The sequence below is a fragment of the Leptosomus discolor genome, chromosome 1 (assembly GCF_034619465.1).
Source record: "Leptosomus discolor isolate bLepDis1 chromosome 1, bLepDis1.hap2, whole genome shotgun sequence".
NCBI lineage: Eukaryota > Metazoa > Chordata > Aves > Leptosomiformes > Leptosomidae > Leptosomus > Leptosomus discolor.
This window is the reverse complement of record NC_141391.1, coordinates 117,582,968-117,606,423: the sequence shown is the minus strand read 5'-3', so window position 1 is coordinate 117,606,423 and position 23,456 is coordinate 117,582,968. Positions and strand designations below refer to the sequence as shown.

The window sequence follows — 23,456 nt, the reverse complement described above, 5'->3', positions numbered from 1 at the left end:
AGATCCTATTGCTGCCTTCAAAGACAGAAATCAACTCTTCTTGAGGATGCACAGTAACAAGTTGCAACGGACATTAAGCTGGAACATGGAAAACTCCAACTAGATATAAGGAAAAAAATTTTTTTTTTTTTTTTTTCACCGTAAGAGTAGTTAACTATTGAAGCAGGTACTTGAAGACATTGCAGAATCTCCATTCTTGGAGAAGTCCAAACCCAACTGGCAAAGGTACTGAGCACTCTGCTGTAATTGGATGTGCTTTGAGCAATACTACATGACCTTCCAACCTACATGCTTTTTTTATTCTGTAAAAACTAATACGTTACTTGTATTCTGAACTTCACAGAGGTAGGATTTCTAACCCTCTCCTTTGGGTTCTAAGAGCCCAGTGGTAATATTCCATTAAAGATGGCATACAAATCACCTACGTGACAGTCCAAAAGAATGATTACATGGAAGTAGATAAGGATTTGTGCAAAAGTATGATACTTATAGGTGTTTCATTTTTTTTATAATAAAGTAAATGCATCTACCACCATCCAGGACTTTTCCTGTATTGTCTACAAGTAGCACAAATAAAAGCCCAAGCCAAAAGACTCTTCCTGACAGCCAACAGTCCCCAAGGACTGATGTGGGGTTCAGTTCTTAGCATCTAAAATTAAACAAAAGATAAAACAAACATTCGAGTACAGATTTTTTCAGCATAATTTTTTAAAAAGTTGGCCCAAAAGCATAAGACATAATTCACCCCTAACTGATCTCCTAAAAACAGCGAAATTTTTCACCTTAAAAAGAAGTTGACTGCTTTTTCACTGCCAAAGCTGTTCATCTTCTCACAGACATATCCTGGAAGTCAGCTTGCAAGACAAAGCCATTACAATGTCATAACTTGATTAACTGGAAACAACTGAAAGGGAAGAAGGAAGGGTGTCCTACCACATATTACATACAACGCCATTTGGTGAACTTTGTTGATCACTGTTGATGCAAAGAAACTTCTGGACACTTCGGTGTACCTCATTTTATCAAATACAGATCTTCCAAAATGGGGACTCGTAGCTGGAATTATATTGAGATCCAACACAGAAGAGAAAGTACTAACCTATGCATTCCTCCAAATCTCTTCCACTGAGATGCTAAGCTGCTGCACCTTTTGTAGTACCCAGGTACCCTTTAAGATCAGATCAAGAACAGGATGCAAGTGTGCTGAAGTTGGTGAACTATGGCTTTGAAGAGTATTGATTTAGTGATCCATGCAAAGATGCTACCACGCTACTTCAATGAAAGTCAACATTTTTGCCCATTGATGCTTTCAGATGCTTAGAAGCAAAGACTTGATTTCAAAGAGGACCGTAAATATTAAGCATTTAATTCCTATCTTTGTAATGGGTATTTGCAGCACAGGGGAAAAAGTCACTTTAAATCACTTCTTCCAAGTTCTTCCTCTTTCCACTTCAAGCCCTCCCTTCTTACTTGGGGAATGAGTTCGAGTCAGCTACATTTCATTCAACTGCTGTGTCAGCAAATATGCTGTCATTAAGAGTCTCTTGACAATGAAGAGCTAGGTCTCCTTATTTGCATACTGAGGGGACCAAAGCACTTCACCAGGTTCACATAGCATATTATTAACAAAATGAGGAGTCCCATAATGGGAGTGCAGGTGCACAATCTCAAATGAGTTGAACCCTCGTCCATTACAAATTTGATGCATCTGAGAAGAAACACAGGCAACTTCAGGCATCTTGCTCCAGTCTCACACTGGGTGAGAGAGCTACACTCTGACCAGAGGCCAGCAGGGTAAGTACCAATGCTTAACATTCATCATTCTGTTTCAAAAATGTGTTTGTTTGTTTGGTTTTTTGTTTGGTTGTGTTTTTTTGTTTTTTGGGGTTTTTTTTAGTGATATAAGTAAAGTCTCAAAGTCTGCAGGACAAGTACACAAGAAGAGAACAGGACCGGATTTGGCCAGCTATCATCATCCCAGGTATTTTTACAATAAAGAAATTAAATCATAAACAAGGTCTTCAATAATAAATAGCAACAACTTCAGAATAGGTAGGCCCAGTTTCAATCTTTAAAGCTAATTAGTAGGCTTGTCTTCCACATTGGCCTTTCTGGATACTTTCTTTAGAAGTACTGTTTCTAAACCTCCTTGACAATGATGCAGTCTTTCCTCAGATCTTAACAACTTCTGTTTGCAAGATTAATTTAAATGAAATGAAGCACCATTACCCCTCTCGATTCAGATTTTTACTGATACGATTTTTATTGGCAATATCTTCCAAGCAGAAAGGCAAGTGGTCATCTGATGAGGGTAGTATTTTTAAGAAGCAACTATAATTGTAGTAAAGGATGTCGAATTGATTATCCTAGAGACAGATCTATTAGATACAAGAACAGATACCTGAGATATAAAGACTGTACAAGGTGTTACTTTCCTGCCCATGACTTTAACAATAATACGGGGACAATAATTGCTCCGAACAAGAAATTCTTCCAAATTTTTATTTCCATACAATCTTCTGCATACCTGCTGTGACTTGAAACAACTCCTTCAGTTCTGATGTTACCTATTACAAGCCATGAAAACCAGGAACTTCACTGTTTGTTTCATGTGAGCCACTGAACAACCAGAAGTCACGTGGAAAAGGAAGATGACTACATTAGATATATGGCAGTGGATTTATAGGGAGATTTTCACATCTGCTGCTGTAATAAACTATAATGTGTGTTGAAGAAAGCAGAATAACATCCTGATAGTTGATTAATACTTTAGGTATTGAGTTTTTTAAAATCTTTCAGAAGCTGGATCTAAGCCATGATATTCAGCCCCTTCCAAGAATCTAAATATGAGTGCTGATGATTGCATTACTTCGCAACTCATCACCTCTTCAGGTAAAAGCAGCTTTTCTCTACACCAAAGTTTCTATGACAACTCTGTATGGCCGACTGCACAGGGACAACTCTACGTGGATCGGCGGATTCCACTGGTCTTCCTCGCTGCATGGCAAGCTCCACAAAGCCCTTGAACATTGGCAGGAGCACTGTGTGGTGCTGCAGGGAGCCCTGAGTGGTCTTGTCATGGGAGGCAGAGGGGTGACTGCCCACAAGCTCATTCCTGCTGTGCCCACAGTATGCGTTACAGGAGGAGGCAGTCTGCAGGCAGGGAGGCAAGCGGTGGGGTAGGTGGGGGTGGGGGCAGCAGCTCCAGGCGCAGGGCCACCTAAGCACTGCCTGGTGGGAGACCCTGCTGTTTTGTTGGCCTCAGCTTGCGGGTTTTGGGGTTTGTTTTTTTGGGTTGTTTTTTTTTTCCTTTTTTTTTTTTTTTTTTTTACTGTGGGGTGTTGTTTTTTTAAGTTGAGGGACTTATGGGCATGGTGTCCCACCACCCCAGCATCCCCCTCAGCCCTGGGCAACCAGGAACACGAGGAGCCAGCAGTCCCCATCACAGCAGTGCTTCTTCCCATCTGCCCAAGGTGCACAGCAGTACCAGCACCACATATGCATGAACAGAAATGGGTCTAGGACAGCTCAGCTTGGCAATGCTGAGATAGCTGGCTTCCACCCTGCTCCCAGAGCTGCTACCCCCCTGCCACTCACCCCCCTGCCTGCGTACCTCCTTCTGCTCCCTCTAATGCAATGCACACAGCAGGCATAGCAGGAACGAGCTCGTGGGCAGTGCCCCCCCTGCCTCCTGTGACAGACCGCTTGCTGACAGGTGCTCACAGCTCCCTGTGGCACCACAGACAGCCCCTGCTGATGTTCAAGGGCTTTGCTGAGCTCATCACGTGGCGGGGAGGATCAGTGGAATCTGCCGATCCACGTAGAGTTGTCCCCGTGCAGAGTCGGTGGCACAGAGTTGTCCCATTCCATTCTCATTTACATGGCCATATGGCATGTATAAAATACACAGTGTAGTCTGTAAAGCAATAGGTTTCTTCCAGAATAATCTATAAATAAATCCAAATTTTCATTTTAGTTATTAAATGCGTACATATATAAAAAAATGCATGCAGTACCAATGAGGCATCCAAAAAAATCTGAATGTTGCTGTTTTTAAAGAAAGCTCTATGCTAGTTTCTTCAGAATATTTATTCCTTTATGAAGTTGACTAATGGAGCAATAGGACAAGAACAACATGAAGTCAGCTGCAACAGCAAACAACGAAATAAAAATACACACTTTCTCAATCTTTCTCATAAATAATAACATACTGTTTGAGAACTTCTAACAATAACCACGAAATACTGCAAAAAGCCATACCAAAAAGTGAGATAAGAGGTATTATGACATACATGTTGCTTTATCATTGAGTGCTCATGAAGAAAATTAGATCCATTCAAGCATTTCAGTTTGGAAGGTTGTCACACACTAACAGCCTATGGTCAGAACACAGAATATAAATCTTCCTACATTTTTGAGCTATTCAGTTGTCCAGGCTGCACATTACCAGTAAAACATGGTGTTTCTAACACACCGCATCACTGACGACAGCAATATGTAGGTCTTAAACTGCAGTGAAGAAATCATTTTCAGAGATGGTCCCTGGAAAAGGTACCATGAAAACCTCTTCTGGTAGTTATGCTACTTCAGAAGATTTAAAACAAAACAACAAAAACCCTTCCTTCCTTTCTATAATGCAAACAATTCAGTTTGGGATATGAATATAATTTGCTTCTGTTAAGTTTCCTCTTTTGTGAAGCATCTTCAAAGATATTTCAGAAAACCAGCAGAAGTTAGCTAAAAAAAAATCTAGACAGAATTAATACCAGTGAGTTTTTCAAAACAATGCTTCTATGCTTGCCATTTCCTTAAAAGAATTTATTAAAAAAAAAAGCAAGCCTATTTTAAAGAATCTTTGACCTAAATTTTGGTGAAGTTTGAATTCTTCTAGAAGAACATGTTAAGCTTGTAAGCTCTGCTTCATTTTAAGAAACTAGTACATCACTAAATGCCTCCATGGATAGTCTTTTAGCCATTTTCTACCAGGGCTGGTATAAAAGCTCTCCTAAATCAAGTCCTACTAAAATAAAGTTTATTTTGACTAACCCTTTATTCAAATGTGAGAGCATTCAGACAGTAAGAGAGCTTCAGCATAATAGTAAGCCAATTCTATCCAAGTTACAGTATATAAGAAGGAATGATACATGAAAAAATTGAAAGCAACAGAAGAAAATGAGGTGCAAAGAGCTGCTTTATTGGACAGCCAGGCTCTGGAGGACTCTTCAAGCATAACAGGATTTGCCTTCTGAGCAAGAATCTTTGGATTACCAGACCTGAACAACTGAGCAAAGTTCACGTAGAACAGAAAAGAGGCCATGGCTAAATGCAGTTTTCTGTGGGCATCAACAAATGAGGTGCAATCACCAGTGTGATGTATTGCAACTTTGAATGCATTAGTTCTTAGAGCAAAGTTCCTGTACATCATCTTAACTAGTCTGGCACACTACCCCCTACCACCGCCTTGGTTTGCCTTTAGGGTGTAAGCCATAGCCAGTGTATTGCCAAAGTATTATTTCCAAGAGCTGCTATACAAAATCAACATTCTAGCTCTTTTCCCAAGGTGCAATTATTATTCCAGTTTATGACAAAATTCACTGTACCCTCTTTAGGCTTAAGGACTTTTCTAGTCTCCCACAAGGACTTGTGATTTTGTAATCTTTTTCCAGTCTTAGAATTCTGTAGCCCTTTTAGCATTGATCTAACCCAGACAGCCCACACACCCTCCAGGCCTCCACCTCCTAGGATTCTGCCTTCGAGTTCTGGAGAATCATCTTCTCCAAATTCTCTTCCCAGCAGGCTTCCTTCTTGAGAGCCTAACCCAGAAATCCAGATGCTGCAGTATTTCCCAAGAGGCCTTACTGTTAACAAATGTTCCCATGACATGATCTCTGGATTGGTCCTCCTTGAGAAGTGAGCTACACAAACTTTGACAAGGCTGAGGTTTAATACCCAGAAAGGGACAACCTGCTAAGAGTCTCCTAATCGCAATACTGTTATTTCTCCTACGAATAGCAACAGTTAGTGAAGCTGTATGAACCACCGTAGCTTCACCTTTTCCTCTAAAAAGCTACGTATGATTTTCTTTTCTGGCAAGGAAGCACTTACCCTGCTGTCCCTGCGGCGTTTGTGAGATGATGAACTGTGCTGGCTGCAAGTTGGTTGTTGGATGCACCAACACAAACTGTTGCAGGTTGAGATTCTGCTGCTGAAGCTGCTGCAAGTGCTGCAAATCCTTAAGGAAACAGGGGAAGGGGAAAAAAAAAAAAAAAGAAAGAAAGAAGAAAAAGAAAAAAGGAAAAGAAAGAGCTGTGTGTTAGACATTTCAGTCAGCCATGACTCCCAATGTAACCAGATTTCCTATCAACGAGTCACATTCTAACATTTAGAGATAAAACTGGATGTCAAACAGCAGTCCTACTAACTGAACATTCTTTAGGCGGGCAATCTGAATTTCACTGTCCTTCATAAAACCAAACAAAAATTGTTCCAAATAACAATAAAATAACATGAAAGATTAAAAATATTTCCAGCACTGTTCTGCTTAAAAAAAAAAAAAGAAAAAAAAACCCCAAACCAAAAATCAATCTCCCTCTGCTCCAAATGCAGAAGTTTTCAAATACTTTAGATTTATCAGCATCCAGATTTCTCAGACTTATTTCTTGAGGATGTAACTCTGTTACAAAATTCATTGTTGACAAATCAAGAATATTAGCTGGGAGCTATTTTTGTTCATAACAACAACAATCTGCGATTACCATTCTCATCAGCAACAGGAAAGCAAAAAGTTACAGATTCCTAGTTCACACTCCGGTTGTTCAAGTCACATTTTGGGAAGTAGCTAACTCAAATAGTAAATAAATATATTTTATTAGTTCTGAAACAAATTACAATAAGCTTAATAGACATGGCTATAATTAAAAGTTAAAAGGAATAACTCAAAACACTGTACTATCATAGAATCCTATTTCTATGTATTTAAACCATTCAGATCTATTAGTTTTCTGTAAGTAAAATGACTGGTCTCAACCTAAGTGCCAATCTCTGAGAAACTGAATCAGGAAAAATGCTTCAACTTGCTGTTTAGCTGGAGAACGAAAACATAGAGAACTGCTTAAAAATATTCCCCTGAAACTAGCCTTTTTCTTTTAATTTTCTCCAAACAGGACAATAACAAGAGTAACCAAAATTTGAAAACTGAAGAACAATGTGAAGCCAGCCAACATAACAGAGGTACCGTCTCTACACACGTGTAGATTTTTTCCATCTTTCTGAGAAAGTGTTTCAAAATACCTGCCAACCAGGTGGATAAAAGCCTGAAATATTTCCCACACTTGAAACTTCCCATTAAACAAGCCAAATCAACCAAACAAAAAAACTCCCAAACTATTTCAGGTAAGTTACTCAGTTACCAGGGTACTCATTTGCAGACAGATACCCTTCTTCTAGCCCCAAATGTGTCAGATGTTAATAATGCCACTTAGCTCCTAAACAGTGCTCAATCTGGCTGTTGGAATGGAGCTGCTTGTTTTAAGATACTTCCTAACACACTTGAGTTAAAATAAGCCAGATTAACAAACACCTACTTCTTAAGGCCTGTAAAGTAGCCCCCATGCATTTTGACTGATCCAGGTTAGTGAGCATTCACATAAGCTGCTCAGCCAGCAGATGTGAAAGGTCATTAACTGCCAGCAATGGAGATGGTGATGGAAAGTCAAGACAGATTGAAAAGGGTAACTTTTCATTTACACAATACAACCATTTGCAAAATATAGTTATCTGTCTATGACCTTATAATATTTTAAAACTGTTAAACTAAGACTTAAAAATTGCAACAATCTCCTTCTGGGGAAGAGGGGTAGGGAGTGTCAGTGGGTGGAAAGACAGACTAGGGAGGGGGAAAAAAAAAAAAAAGAGTCCGTTGATTTATGAGACCATAGACATGCATTATAAGGAAACAACTACTTAACCTGCACTACAAAGACACTGGACATCAATCACGTAGGCAACTTGGTCATGTTAAGTCCAAAGCGTGCAGTGTAATAATACGGTAGACAGACACCAGATAGATTAACCAAGCAATGCTCTTTAAGATACGTAAACTTCCATTTTGTAAGAGAATGTAAAATTTTAAAAAGTGTCCCCCAGTGCAACAGAGTGTTTTTAAAGTTGATATCACTGTTTGCTTTCAGAAAATTTGAGAAGTACTGAACCATTCCTACGAAATCGAAAGATAATTTCATTCCTAAAGAAGAGTGATGTTAACTGCTCCAGTTCTTCCCAGGAACTCCATGTTTCTTCTGACTTCATATCATAAAGTTACATTGGTCAGAACTGCTACTAAAAACACTTACTTCTTGAGCTCAACATGACATGGACCTCCACTCATTTATTTTCCATGCTCTACTGGTTACCTTTGCAGATTGAGCAGACCCTCCCAGAACAGAGGGGCTCATACTGAATTGGATGTGAGGACTAGATAGGAAATAAAGAAATAGAAAGAGCAGGGCAAACTGACTAAGGCTGTGAATGCTGGGTCTAGAAAAAAGAAATTAAGAGAAGCTGAAGGATGAACATAGAGGTGGATAAAAGAAGAAGCAGAAACACAAAAGGAACAGTTGGGAAAAAAAAAGCATGGACAGAAAAACAGATAGGTTGAGGACCTCCACCACCAAAAGCAAACAAACGAAACACACACACACACCCCCCTGCAGATGACCAATTAGATCTCAGATGATCTGAAGATGCACCACATGAAATGGAGTTACACACAAGAAAGAATACAAAGAAACAGAGTATTTGTAAGACTAAAGGAGGTGAGCTTTTTTGTTTAGGGCTATAGTATTCATAACACAGGCTACCCAGCTAAGACATGACAGTTCTTATCATCAGGCTCTTACACTTTAATATGAGAAAACCGGTTTTAAATTGAGGCCTCAGGGATAACTGGTATAAGCAATCTTATTCTGTGCATCTGCCTTGGTAAATGGTATCTTGGCTGAGCCTTGTTTAAATACAGAAATATAATTCTGTAATGCAGGAGGGAAACGACACCTCCAAGGCTAATCATTCTTAAATAGCCCTACCAGGCCCTCAAATTCATTTGAAATCCAACTTTATTTCTACTTTGGGAAAGTTTTATTATGTAGTTAATTGTATCATTACATAAATCTCCCAACAGCAACAATGTGAACAGCCCTGACACTGTTTTCCTATACCGATCTTTTCTTTTCCTCAATGGTACAATCTGTATATTAGCACAAGCACATACAAAGAGATGGAAAGACTTTTGGGGAAACAGGCACGTCTTCTGGTGCTGCCTAACAATTTAGAAAGATCAAAACAATCCAACTCCTACCTCAGCAGAATAATCTGCCAAGTGCCGCACCTTGACATAAGGAAGTTTTTTGCTTTTCAAACAAAAAATAATCTAGAGTTCTAAATTCAATGTCATTATCTCTAGTTACAACTTCTGTTGTACAAACTTAAGCATCCCTGTCATTTTGAGGTTTACATCATACAAACACTGATCATGGATCCTAAAAACAAGTGAAGTTTACAAAGAACTCCAAAACTTGGTATAACTGTTTAGTGACAATTTAGCATCAGCCCAGCAGCAGCCCTAACATCTGACCAGACTGCTGCAGCAGATACCTTACATTAACTGCAGTGCACATTAAAGAAGTCATGCTTGTGCCATTAGTTAATTAAAATAAATATGGTAATCCCCCTGCTGCAGAGACCTGCCAGTTAATCAATTATTCAAAAATCATCAATTAAAACAAACATTCAACTATTTGTGTAATCAGCTATATGTTTACAATAGCAATGCAAACAAAGCTGAGCACTGTTCATAAATTGCTGTCAAGATGGCTCAAAAGGCATGTTATCCATCTACAAACCCAGACAGTAGAAGTTTTCCATAAAGCATCTCAGTTATATCCAACACCTGCACAAATTATGCCATGCACTTTCATCATAAGCAGCAGCTAATAAGATTCAACCAAGCTACATTTATGTATCAATAAACCTATCCTAAAAGGATATCCAAATTGTAAAGTCAAACTTTTAAGTAATTAGGAATGCCAGAAAACAAGTGAGACTGTAATTTGTTCCCCTTGTGCTACGAATACACATTATATGGTGGCAACTACACGATCATATGCTATTTCTCATAGAGCCTTTTGCCCATTCACGCGCACAAACCAGACAATGCTCACTTCAGAAGCTCCTATTTGACGGCACATGCCTGATCTTTTCAATTCTCCTCAAACACTTCTCTCAAGATTTTATAAGTTCCGGAGAAAAACCCAGTGCTAAAGTAACAATTGTAAATCCTTCACACATTTTCATAGCTTCCCACTGAAGTGGAAGAGCGGTATTAGCAACATCTCACTCATGCACAACAATGCCTTCAGAAGTATCCACTATTTTGGTGGCATATTTGACAAACGTGAAGCCAGCAAGTTCAAGGTAGAGATTTTATTAATATGAATTTTTAATGCTCTGCACTTCAGTAAAGCAGACCTCGCTGCACACCTGGAAGACTAGAGGCACACACCTATAGATCACTTACATTTCAGTTAAGAGACTTGCACAATATCAACTGGGAACTCTGTGACAGATACATGGAAAGAAGTTAGAAGCTAACCATCAGCCTTCTTGACAAGGGCATTTCCCATTCTTTTCTTGAAATCCATCTGTATTATTTGCTACAGACAAAGACTTAAAATTAAGAGATGGTCCTGGGAGTTACGAGTTTCCTTGAATGCTACATCATTGAGTCATCTCTAGATCATGACAATGAAATGGGATCCTTTGCTAAAAGAACTATTAATATCTGGTCACGTGACTCATCACATGACCATCATCACACTGCACCAAGAGGCTCAGGGTGAGGTATTTGTGGGCAACATCAGTACCAGCCATTTAAATGTGGATGGCATCACTCTGGCCCCTGCAAGGACAGCCACTGAGGTCAGAACTTCTAGGCCAACACCACAAAAGTTTGCCACTTCAGCTAATAAAAAAATGATAGCACAACCAGGCTGTTGCTCAGCTAGTGGACTAGCACAACAAAGGAACAGCACATTTCACCAACAGACTTCACAGATAATTGCGACATTTCTTTATCAGCCCTCATCTTTACTTTTTAGGCACTTCATCTCAGTTCAATGCCAGTGAAAATAGTCTGAAAAGAAAGTGTCAGACAATCTTCAAGAACCTGCTCACTGTAAGAAGCAGCAACTTTGGAGATTACATACCCAACATGCTTTGCACAGCTAGACTAATCAAACTGAAATGCACTAAAACCTTTGATCTATGGAAAGATGGATCTCAGCATCTACAATGCAAGCACCTACTAGTAGTACTCACGATGCCTACTTTGTATATTCAGTTCTCCTTGTCCAGAAGTCTAAGGAGTTTCCACACTACATATGCTAAGCGTAGAGTCAGTAGCGCTACATTCTCCACACCGAATTAAGCCAGTCCTGGAAGACCTAGGAAGATCTTTGCTGCCCCTAGTAAGCAGAACTTCCTTGGCCAGCAGTTCTTCAGAATTAAGGATTAATGGGTCTTTAGCAGCAGACAATAAAACTGGACAGATTCCGACACTAGATTCACACTGACAAGTTTTTCTCTGGACACACAGAAGTGTCCATTCTTTGTCACTGAACTCTGAGCATTAAGCACCAAGCCAAAACAGCACACAAATGTGTCAAGTCAAACTGCCTTTCTTCGGCTCTATCATTTTGCTGTTTGGATCTAACAAGCATCCTTTGTGACACACAGGTATCCCTTCTCATCCATACAGCTCTCGGCAAGTGTCATTTCTACAGGCATCTTCCTATACCCCCTTTCTTCTCCTTTTTCAAGCTAACTACAAGGAGGAAAATTCAGAAAATAGAGCATCTGGTCAGATTTTGGAACAAACTCAGAAGCCTGATGAGCAGCTGGTACACATTCTTTGCTAAAACTATCAACTTCAACCTCATCAGCTAAGGATGCATGAGGAAAGACTAACAGACTCTAGAAACTCACTGAATAAGGAATAGAAATATTATTTTAATGTAATTAGTCAAACCTCGTTACTTTCCACCCTCTCAAGCCTCAAGGCTCACCTGTGCAATCTGTATTGGCTGAGATAGAGGGATCTGCGTCATCGGTGTTGCAGCAGAGGCCGAGATGGTGGCACCAGCAGCGCTGTGCTGCTGACTGGCTGAATGCTGCACTGCAGCCGCCAGCAACTGTGCCTGCGCCTGTTGTAGCAATAACTGTTGCTGGGCTGGCGTCAACGTGAGCTATAAATAATTAGAAAACACAGCCATTAATAATGGAAAGAGCCACTTCAGCTACAAAGTCATTAGCTAGCTCATTACTAGTCATATTAACCAGACATTCCTAGAACTATTACTACAGTTCAGCCATTAACTAGCCAATAACTCTGGCCTTAAGTAAGGGCAGCTGGCTACTCAACAGAGTGTAGGAACCAACCTACCACAGACCTGACGTAAACCAAACCGCACGAACGCAAACATTTGCACTGACTGGAACCTACAGAACCTAACTTTACTCCTAAGTTTTCTTCACAGCTCTACCAGGACGTTCATGAAAAAGGTAATTAAGTAGCAAGCAAAAGAAAAGAATCAGTATTGCCAGGATTTGAAAGGATCCAGCAGAACAGCAAGTGATTAGCCAGATGAATGAGAAGCAGGAATGCTGGCTATGGCTACTGAACAAACTGATAACACCCCAGCTGCTTCACATTAGCATGAATCCCTGCCATATTCCATCATTTCCATTATGCCCTAAGATATAAGTAAAGAACATGAGCTCCATTTGTTTCTCTCCAAGTCTCCCCATCTGCTTTTTTTTTAAAATAGAATAGAGTTGGCAAGTTTACATCCCTTCCCTTTTCCAAATACACATTATCTCTGTGAAACAGGTGGCAGCAGTCTCTCCTTTACATGTAAATGAATCTTGATGGCCATATTTACGACTATCCATATCTGCATAGGCCTGGAGTTGTGAATGTTTCACTACTGCAGACAAATTAAAACAAACCAGTATTTTTTGAGAATGAGCAAAATAATAAAATATGCTGCGTTTTAATAACATATTAAAAACAGTCTCACTTTTAAAACTTTCAAATGTAATCAACCAAAGACTAAATAGGACGTATGTTTACACGCTAGCATACAAGAAGATTTAACAATTGAACATGAAATTAAGACAGAGTTTCATCCAAGTGCAGAGATGATCTCACCTAACACTTCAAATCATAAATGTGTTGTTGGAGCAACTGCCCTAAATTCCTTATTAACATGTAAACTCTTAAAACTGCAAAGCTCATTACGTGAAAGCAAACTCTTGAACCAAACCAGCCCATTCACAAAGCTTGCTCTTTTTTTAAAATGACTGAAAGCATTTACAGCAATTCAGAAACACCAGTAATCCTAAACCAACAGTTATTCCGTAACTGCTCCCAAAGCCTTGCAATTAAAAAACTCAAAATTGGTAGATTAAAACAGAAGGCCTGAATAAGACTTAAGGCAAGCTTTAATATAGTTACTAAAACAGAAATGTGTTTGAGAAGAGGAAGAATTAGTGTCAGCAGTTCCCATATTTTTGTTCTTCACCCAGCTATCTGATAAGACTATCTTTAGTCTCATGCTCCCATGCCTCATTTTAGTCTTGCAAAAAAATAAAAATTCCTTCTTACAACATCGGTGACTTTCTTATTTGTACACACACCAGGTTTTAATTTCATTGCAGTGTCAAGATGAATACCGAGAACAGAGAGAATGAATTTTTTTTTGAAGCAAATATTTTGCAACAAAACCCAAAGATTAAAGTCTGCTTTTTTTATAGGAAGATATTTTCTGTCCCCATTTTCACTCAAGTTTCTTCCTATATTAGAGGAAATGACAATAACCTTCACTGACAGTTCTACGGGGACTGACATAGATACTGCCATCATTTGCTGGACAGGAGGCTTACTGCAGTATACTTGGGTAAATCTTACCCCAGTGATCTGTCCTCCGGCCAGCATGAGCTGGGTCTGGGGTATGGCCGCCTGCACTGAAGGCTGCTGGGAAGGCTGGCTTGGCTGCTGAGAGTCCCCAGATTCTTCATTAGATTTAGACTAGTCAGAAAAAAAAACACCAACTCTTTATAGTGTAAAACAGATGTTAATGTATAACACTGCTATCTCAACACTGCACAATAAAAATATTTCATCTGCATACAAAAAGCCCTTGGGTTTACTTTAAGAGTGTGTTTAAGCAATGGCTGTATGTGCCCACCATCTCAGCTATGATTGCTCAAACATGTCTGTAGGTAATGCAGTTTAAACAAAACAAAAAGACTGTCAGGTCTCTGGTAACTCTTTGACATTGTTTTCAGGTCTCATTTCATTTTACACAACGCAACTGAAGCTGACACTATCTTTCGCCATAAAGAAAGAAAACGTTGTTAAACTTATTCATTGCCTAAAATCCTGAACAATGGAACAAGGGAAAGCAGATTGTGTTTCCATTTTCTATATCTGCATCCTGCACCTCTTAAGTCATCACACTGTTGGCTTATATGGAACTGGTTTGAGAAATCCTTACAGGTTTATCTACCTACAGCAAAATACATAATATATACGCTGCTTTTAAATAATCAAGTTTAGCATTTATTTGATTGAATGCTGCTTTATTTTAAAGATTCGGGATTGTTGTTGTTTTTGTTTTAAACAGAAGAAATAGTGAAGACATGAGGGAGGAAATGCAAGTGCATGAATAGGGGGTGAGAGTTTTATGATAATTAAAACTAGTTATGCAGAACATTAAAATTCTGCATAGATTTGCATATTTTCCACCACCTGTTTTGGGGACTGCAGAGCAGGCTAATTAACATAAAGGCTCTGATTAATTCTGCCAGTCATTGAGCGATAATTACAGTGCAGGACTGTAAACATTCTGCACTGGAGATACAGCCTGTTTGCCAACATCTCTCTCAGGGATGGAAGTTTACCATGGCAACCAAGACAATTTTCTGCCTCCTTCTTCTTAGAAAGGAAGGTCACCATACCTTCTCTTCTTTCCAAATTGTTATTATGTATAAGTGGGTCCACATTCTATTGCATTTCATGTAATGCACTACCTACATTCTTTAATAACAAGCAATAGTGAAACCCGTTTTCAATAAAACTGCATCCCTTGCCCCTTAATATAGTACTGAGAGGGAAGTGGCACGTTAACTGATATACTGAAGTGTTCAGCATCATAAAAAAGTTTGAAAGCTTTGTTGTCTCATGCACATTATTAAACAACAATTACTGACTTATTTTGAAATCATTATGTGTTACCTTACAGAAGCAATCTACACTAGCCGCATTACATAGTTCACATTACATTATGCTCCTATACTCAGCTACCAGAAGTAAGGACAAATTGCAAAGTGATACTTGCTATGTTTAAAATAAGTGAGTAAATGGAAGAGCATGAAATATTCCTAGGGTTTTATAGTTTTCACGATACAACACCTGACTGAAATTCAGTATAAAGTTACAATCACTGCATGTTTTAAACAACTCCAGTTTCTGAATGCTTACAGTTCTGAACCTTATTTACAGCTGTAAAACTGTTATTCCTTCATAGCTATCACTTGCAAGACCAGTCAGAATGGCAAAGCAGAGTAACACATCATAGGTTAAAAACCATCTCTAATGGGACCATAACACTGTTTGGAATGAGAGAAGGACAAGCAGCAGAAGGAAACTGTCTTTACCTGTACATTTAAGGACTGAGCAGCAGCCTGTAAACTTGTTCCAGCGAGCTGGACCTACAACACAGTGCAAAAATTGAAATGAAATAATACAGAACCCACAGAAAACTTCAACAACGTAAAAAGAACCACCTCCCCACCTGCACCCCAACAAAAACTCCCCCAAGAACAATGCATGTCCCACTAACACCTGAAACAGTAAAACAGGGGTTGTGCTTCAGGCTGAAAAAAATCTGCAAGACTCTTCCACAGTGTTATTTGTCTATCTCTCACTGAACATATTCCTGCCTAGGGATCTACATATTATCATGAAATTGAGTTGAAGCAGAGTATTTTTGGGTATACAGGCTCACTGTTCCTATTCCTGTTAGAAAAAATCCAGGCTTCAAGGGAGGCCGTTAAGCTCTATTCATCATCATCCTTTAATATTTCAGAATGGGTCTTAACCCCAAATATGTACACTGCATTCACCCACTTCCTTATACAACACAGGAGCAATCACCTGCATAGCACAAAACTCACAGTATAAACACTCTTCCTCAAATCAACCCATTCAAGTATTTGCAGTCCTCAGCCACCGAAAAGATCTCTATAGAGAGGACCTGAGATACTTTACAACAGCTGTATTGATTCAGGTATGCTCAAAACTTGAATTCAATGTTTGTGATTAACAAGTCCAAAGAAGTTCTTGTGGGTTAGCAATGAAGAAAAACTGATGCTTCAGAAAGTGAGATTTTTAAAGACTGTTATTTTCTCTCTAATAAGGATCTTCTCTGTACAACAAATGCTGAATTTTCATTTATTGAAGACAGTTTTAATCAGTCTCACCTTGTTTCTACCACCACTCCTACTACGAAGAAGGAATGCTATGTAATTAATTACCAACACTTTCAAAGGTCAGAGTTACAGCCTGCAGTGAATTCTATCTCTGGCCATGTTTGAAAACCACTGCTCATTTGAAAACCAGGCAACACATAAGGATACGATAAAGCAAAGCAAAAGGTAGCACTCTTGCCTCTGTATAAAGTTGTCCCCATATAATATACATCGTAAAAGAGAGCCCACATATCTGCAAGCACAGGAAGGAAAGTTTTAATTTAAATTGCAGCACATGAAATTAAAAACTGAATATTCGAACAGACAACCCTTAAGAGTCACCTTGGAAATATTTCCTACCACTCTAGAAGGTACTAGACTTACTAAGCACGTTCTACATCTAAGCAAACACTCTCAGAAAAGCTCTTCCTCATCACAAGCAAAATACAGTTTGACAGAGCTGATGTAATCTGAGCTTTTAACGTGAATTAACAGCAGAGAATAATCTAAATGATAACAGCCTACCATCCAAAAAATATACTCTGAAATAATACTTTAAAAATTACATACTAATTTAAAAGACCCACATAAAAGACTACCAATGTATCTCACTCAGGTACAGCCAGCATGTTCCGGAAAAACTCTTTGAATACAATCTGGACACCACCTCCACCACACAACAAACCATTTCTAATTAGAAATTAAACTGTTCCTGAATGTTGCCTACAGTCAAAAATTTTGTATTAGTCTGGAGGAAAGCACCATGTATTAAGGCTGAATAACATCCCACTAACAGCAGTCACACTAGAAGAGGACAGTTTGACAATAGATTCCTACACACCTGCAGGTGCATAACAGAATACCTGAGATTTTCCTTTTGAGCTACAGTTTCAAGAAGTGAATCACACTTTATCAAACATGAAGCTATACAGATCCTGACAACTGTTTAAATAAATACATTTCCAAAGCAAGATAAAGTGCTGTACTAAATACAATTACTGTCCTGGATCAATCTAGATAACAAAACGAAGACTAAAATAAACACACAAAATTCTGTAGAACAGCTGTATCTGCCTCCATGTTAAACACATACTGACAACCCATGAAAACCAGTCAGCTTCTCTCTGCATAAAGGCAACCTACAACAGCCTATTGGTTCAGCAAATTCAAACACTGACACTCCCTAGGTCCTATATAACGCAATCTACTAGGAAAGTTGTAATTATGTGACAAGACATGTAGAATGTTCCATACAATAAAACGGCAGTTCAGAGCTCTTAAAAGAGGGCACAAAAGCTTCAACATGTCAATTATACCACCATAATCGTGCAACCGCAGACCTCAAACATTCAAGGTCAGCCAATTAGGTACAGTATTTTAAAGTTTAAACTCTGTGCTGAGGAAGCAAAGAAATTAGGACATTTGTTTTCGTACACCAAGTGCGAACAGATAAAAAACCACAAAAAATGCCCCTTATACTTCTCTTCACCTAGGGATGCCCCATTCTGCTTCAGCCTACATCTGAAGTTCAGCTTTGATTCCCTAAACACAGCAGTGGCAGAACAGAGGGACAGCAGTAGAAGCCTGAACATCTGAAAAACAGGTCCTTGAAATAACTTTTTAAAAAAAAACACCTCACAAACCATATAAGCTTAGTAAGTATAATCACTTTGTATTTCTAGTTAATGTGTAAGAGCTTGAAAGACTGAAGCATAGTGCTGACTACCATTCAACACCACTTGTTTCTTAACTAGGTAGTGACAGTTTCAGAACCTTGGCAGCTGTTGGGCCAATACAAACCTTTAACAAAAAGATTAGATTTTACCTTGCCTTTCAATTTAGTTTCTCCATTGAGGTTTAAAAAAATACCTTTAGGCACTCTTAAATCTCTAAAAAGGGACTTTAATTCCCCCAAATAGGTCTCACCCTATCTTGATGTATTCTGCAGCCTACTGCAAGGAAGTGAGTGCCACAACAAGAACTTTTTCCCATCCAGGCTGTTTAAGCATGTGGTCTACCCTTATGTTCCATTACATGACTACCCATCATTCACAGAAAAAGACAACATAGAACGTACAAGAGCAGCTCTGTTCGTACCTGCCTGAGTCTCCCCTGCTTTGAAATGGGTCTTCTCTTACCTGATGAAGGTGCCCAAAGAAGGCCTGGGCCTGGGCTGTAGAGATTGCTCCTCCGACAGGCACAGGCTGCTTTTGAAAGTCCAGGCCATTTGTTTGCGTGCCTAGAGAAAGACAGATATTAAGAACTATTAGTTATTACTTTTATGAGATGGAATAAGAATCAGTACACCTAAGTCTCCTGCCATCCTCTCAATACTATGTAGTAGAAAAATAACTCTGAGAATAACAAGAATTTAAGTTTTTACTGAAGGGAGGGAGGGGAAGCAGTGTCACTTCCAGACTTGTGTAATACAGCATTTGTCAGCTGAACAAAATCAACATCCTATTTTCTTTAGCGTCTATCATCTTACCTATTCTGTGTATACTGTTAGCCCAGCATTCTGTACCATGGTTTGAGAAACAAACGGGTATATGCTGCTAAGGTTAAACTGTGTTTCCATTCTCCGTGCACTCTCTATCCATCAGCTGAAGACTATCTTCAAGTTCAGAAAGTGGCAAGAACAAGGTTCATATAAAGTCACCTTTCATTAACGACAGGTAAAATAATACTTGATGCAAACAGAAGCACTGCAGATGCCACAGCAGTTACAGGCCACAGTTTTACTCCTTTGACAAAAGATACCTCCACATTTCCATTAATATTTGTGCAAAGCTCTTATATAATAACTGCCTGCACTTGCTTTTGTTCTCACCTCATATAACTAAAACCTGATTATTTTCGTACATTTTTGTTGTCTTCTTCCTAAACAGCTCAGAAGACGAGGAGACTCTGAGTGTATCAGGCTGCGTGGAATTTCTAGAACACATGATGCAATTTTTAAAATTGGGTGACTGAAATGAAGTAAAATCAGCTTTAAACTTGCATGTTTACTCTTCATGGTAACCAGATATTCAATTAACTCCTACTTCAAAACTCCTTCCATCATCTACATTTTTCACCAGAAAAATCTCGGCTATCTACTGAATAAAAGAAAGTCACAGTTGTTAAACAACAACAGGGGTTGGCTATTCCTTAGAAACATCTGCAAAAGCAAGCAGGTGTAAAATTTTATTAGTAAAACACACTATCCAATATTTTACATTGCTATTTTGACCTACAAACAGCTTACACGGATAAAATTTCCAAAGATGGAGTCCCTGTTCAATTAAATACAGATACAATGTAGATAGTCAAGCTTTCTAGCACCCATGTAACATATACTTAAGGTGGCCCTTTGATGCATCTTTGGTGGAGGTGCTGTGGGGGAAGAGTTGGCCTACACTTCAAGTTTTTAATTCTATGCTTTGGGCCACAGACTTAAGATACATATATGCAACCAAAGATCCGCAGACATATTAAAAATATTCAAATTTTAAATTACGTAAAATTGTTTTGCTTAATGAGTCTAAAATTCCAATCCAAAGCAAATGGAAGGACTATCACTATTCTGATTTGATCTTGAATGAATGCAACTTGATTGCATTTCTCCAAAGAAAGGTAGATAAGAAGGTCTGCTGAAAAGAGCTAGAAGAATCTCATCTATTTTCATTCTTTCCAGTAAACTGGAGAATTCTCTCAATGCAAAAAGCCAAAGGGAGTGGGAAGATGATTGGGTAAATACATAAAAATAATTCCTGACAAACAGCTACTGTAATTCAGAGGAAACAATCTACCACCTCCTCATTTAAGCAGATGCTTTGAATCAGTTTTCAACCTGTACTCAGGGACCACCAAGTAAGAAAAAAAACACAGACAAGAAAACCTACTATATTCCTCATCCCAACTGGTAACTCGCAGGGGTCAAAAAAATTAAAATTATCCATTTCTGAGAGGACTAGCTGGAAGCCTCACCTTAAATAGATGAAACTGTTCTAGCAAAAAGAGCCTCAAATCACAACACCATATTAAAAGAGCACTGCTGTACATGTGTGCAGAAGAAATGCTCCAGTTAGCGCTTCTGCTGACTCTTAACATGGAAATTTGAAACAAGCCCTCTAGGGTTAATAGTTTTGAACAAAGCAAGTTCCAAGACCAAGCTTAAAATCTCAATGGGTCCCAAAAAACCAGTTTAAACAGATACTGAGAGAAAACAACATTTTCTTTAAGTTCAGCCTTGAAGGACTCCAACTGCCTCACCCCACGCCTCCCAAAACCAAACTGGGAGCAAAAAAACCCAAACCACACCTGTTCACTCTCCATTCTACTTGCATCTTAAGCTTTCTTTTGTATTTGGAAGTACAGTGTCCCTTCCCCTTTGGATGCAGCTTTAGTTTTGGAAGGAATGCTACCCAGATTGCTTGCATGTATCACAGGATGCCCATGTCTTTTGAAGAACAGCAGGGAAAATGAACTTTTGAGTCTACCATATGAAAGGCCCTGCTCTTAAGATGCTCATAATGATGTGACACCACTCCTGTGGAATCCAAGAAATCTGATGAGACTGGAATATGGAGCTGTCACAAGCAGAGGGTCCGCACATTGTAAGGACACGAAATAACCAGAACACCGCTTTTGCTCAAGGTTAGAGTTGAATGCAAAACCCCATGGTGATTAATAGACATGACAGATGCAATCACAGATTGCAATTTTAACAATCCCAAGTATTTATGTCTTTTCCACCTCCATCCCAGCTCCCATAACTGCTAGAGATGATCTAACAGCTCACCAACACCAAAAAACCAGGAGTGGGAACTCTCCATCTCCCCTTTCTTCTTGGTTCCAACTTCTCCCTGTCCTACCCCTTCTGGTAGTTCATGAACACAGCAGTAAGCCAATTCACCTTTCTGAGTAGAAAACTACTCATGTGAACTGTTCCCTTTTTCTTTCGGCCAAGTTAGTTTTCTGCTGGTTATGTGAGATGAATTAATTTACCTCGGGGCCCAGCAAGCAGCAGATAATGCAAAGAAGGGGAGGTCAGAGACGTGGCAGTAGGGAAATGAGCCTCCCCCAGCCCCAGCAAGTTGTTAAGACAGAATCAAGCTGTAGGATGAAATTTCACCCTTATAGCCCAAGTCCAATGCAACTTTAGCACATTTAGATTCTGGCATAAATTCAGCCATGTGGTACTAAGTTCAATTTTCAGTCAAATCAAATCTTTGAACCATCTCACTCAGTGCCACTCCAGGGAAAGGAACAGAACACTAAGTACCAGGACACCCTGAACATGGATTAGCTTATGTTGTCTTGGGATTGTACCTGCAGAGGGTAGAGGCATAATAAAATGGAGCAGAAAAGGTAACACTGCACCTGCAGTCAGGAGAAGAACATACTCTCAAAATCCAAGATCATAATCAGACTGCAGCTTACAATCTGCATAAGAACAGAGGAGGAGTGAGGAACTACAGGTCTAGGGAGATGTGGAGCAAGGTGCGAGAAAGGCCTTGGGAAGGGAAGGCAAACAAGGAGAAGGAAGATTTCAAAACTAACTTGAGTGGGTATCTGCACTGTGCTCCAGCAGACATCTTCCAGCACCAGCAGTACATTTTCTCATCTCTCTCCCTCTGCGTGTGTGCATTAAGAGAGACAGATATCCCCAATACTCAGAAATTGTTGATTCCTTGACCACATTACTAATAAGAAGTAATTTATATTTGCCCAAAATTTTAGCAGTTAAAGACTATTTCATGGTCCCTCTCCCACTCTGCTTTAGACTTTGCCCTTACGGAAACTGGAAAAACTCCCCACTCTCCTAGAGACTTTCATCTTACGGAAACTGGAAAATCAGTCTCTGGAAATGAAGCAACGCAAACAAGAATCGTTAGAATCCTTCCAAGTACCACACTTATAAAAATTATTATTTTGCTGCTGTGTCAATGCATGTCGTAATACTACAGCTTCCACGGACATTATAACCTTTCATAGTACTGCATGCACACAGCTTTTAAAAAAGAATATGCATTACACAAACAAACAAAAAAGGCTGAGTTGTTTTGGAAAATTTTATGCTGCAACCTATAAAAAGGAAACCAAAAGAGCTATCCCATTTACTATAAGACACTCTTCTTACTGCTCTCTCTTCTTTCCAGTAGTTACTAAGTAGACTGTCCACCCACAATTGAAGATTGGAAAAGATTTGTGTAATTCTGCAATACTGACAACCAGTTGATCAATTCATGTTCTTGTGAAAACAGCCATCCAACAGCTCTTGCACTTATAAAGACTTTCGTTGTTGTTTTTAGTTTTTCTGAAATGGGGGTTGCTTTTTCAGGTGCTTAACAGGGGAGGTCCAGTCAGCACACAAAAATTTTAAAGTTAAAAAGCTGTTTCAGGCACTTTATTGTGACCAATGTATTCAGGGGACTTTACTATGTTCCCTAAATAGTCAGTTACAAATACAAACCCCTAATTTGTTAGCTTCCATGAAACTTAGCTGTTAGTTCAGAGAACTACTTATGTTAAGTCACTTTTACCAGTGGCAACCGTATTTTTTTTCCTGAGAGCACCAGCTCTGCCAAATGTAAATTCCATGCCCGACAGTAATTTCTCTTCAAATTTTCAAGTTGCATCAGCTTACTACAGTTTAAAACAGGAATGACACAAACAAACATCCACTGAGGTTTTAAAAGGTAGACTAGTACTGCTTATACCGCAGACTCAAGAGATTTACAAATGTCACTGGAAAACAGTTACAGAAAGTTACAAAAATAAGAAATCTGTTTAGAAAAATCATCTTCATGTGTTTTGCTTCAGAGCCTATGCTCCCCAGACAACCAACAGCACTTCCCGTTCCTTAGCATCCAAGCTGAAAGCCG

General features: G+C 39.1%; 1 protein-coding gene across 2 annotated transcripts in view; it reads right to left on the bottom strand.

The window, feature by feature from the left end:
* The window catches only part of POU2F1 (POU class 2 homeobox 1), a 109,113-nt gene that overhangs the window by 19,005 nt on the left and 66,652 nt on the right, over positions 1 to 23,456 (bottom strand). For both annotated transcript variants that reach the window (XM_086463171.1, XM_009962102.2), the window contains exons 3-7: positions 18,726 to 18,826; positions 15,775 to 15,828; positions 14,024 to 14,143; positions 12,120 to 12,299; positions 6,106 to 6,232 (exon numbers count right to left, since the gene is read on the bottom strand). In XM_086463171.1, coding sequence (XP_086319297.1) covers positions 6,106 to 6,232; positions 12,120 to 12,299; positions 14,024 to 14,143; positions 15,775 to 15,828; positions 18,726 to 18,826 — 582 coding nt within the window. The remainder of the gene's footprint in view (positions 1 to 6,105; positions 6,233 to 12,119; positions 12,300 to 14,023; positions 14,144 to 15,774; positions 15,829 to 18,725; positions 18,827 to 23,456) is intronic.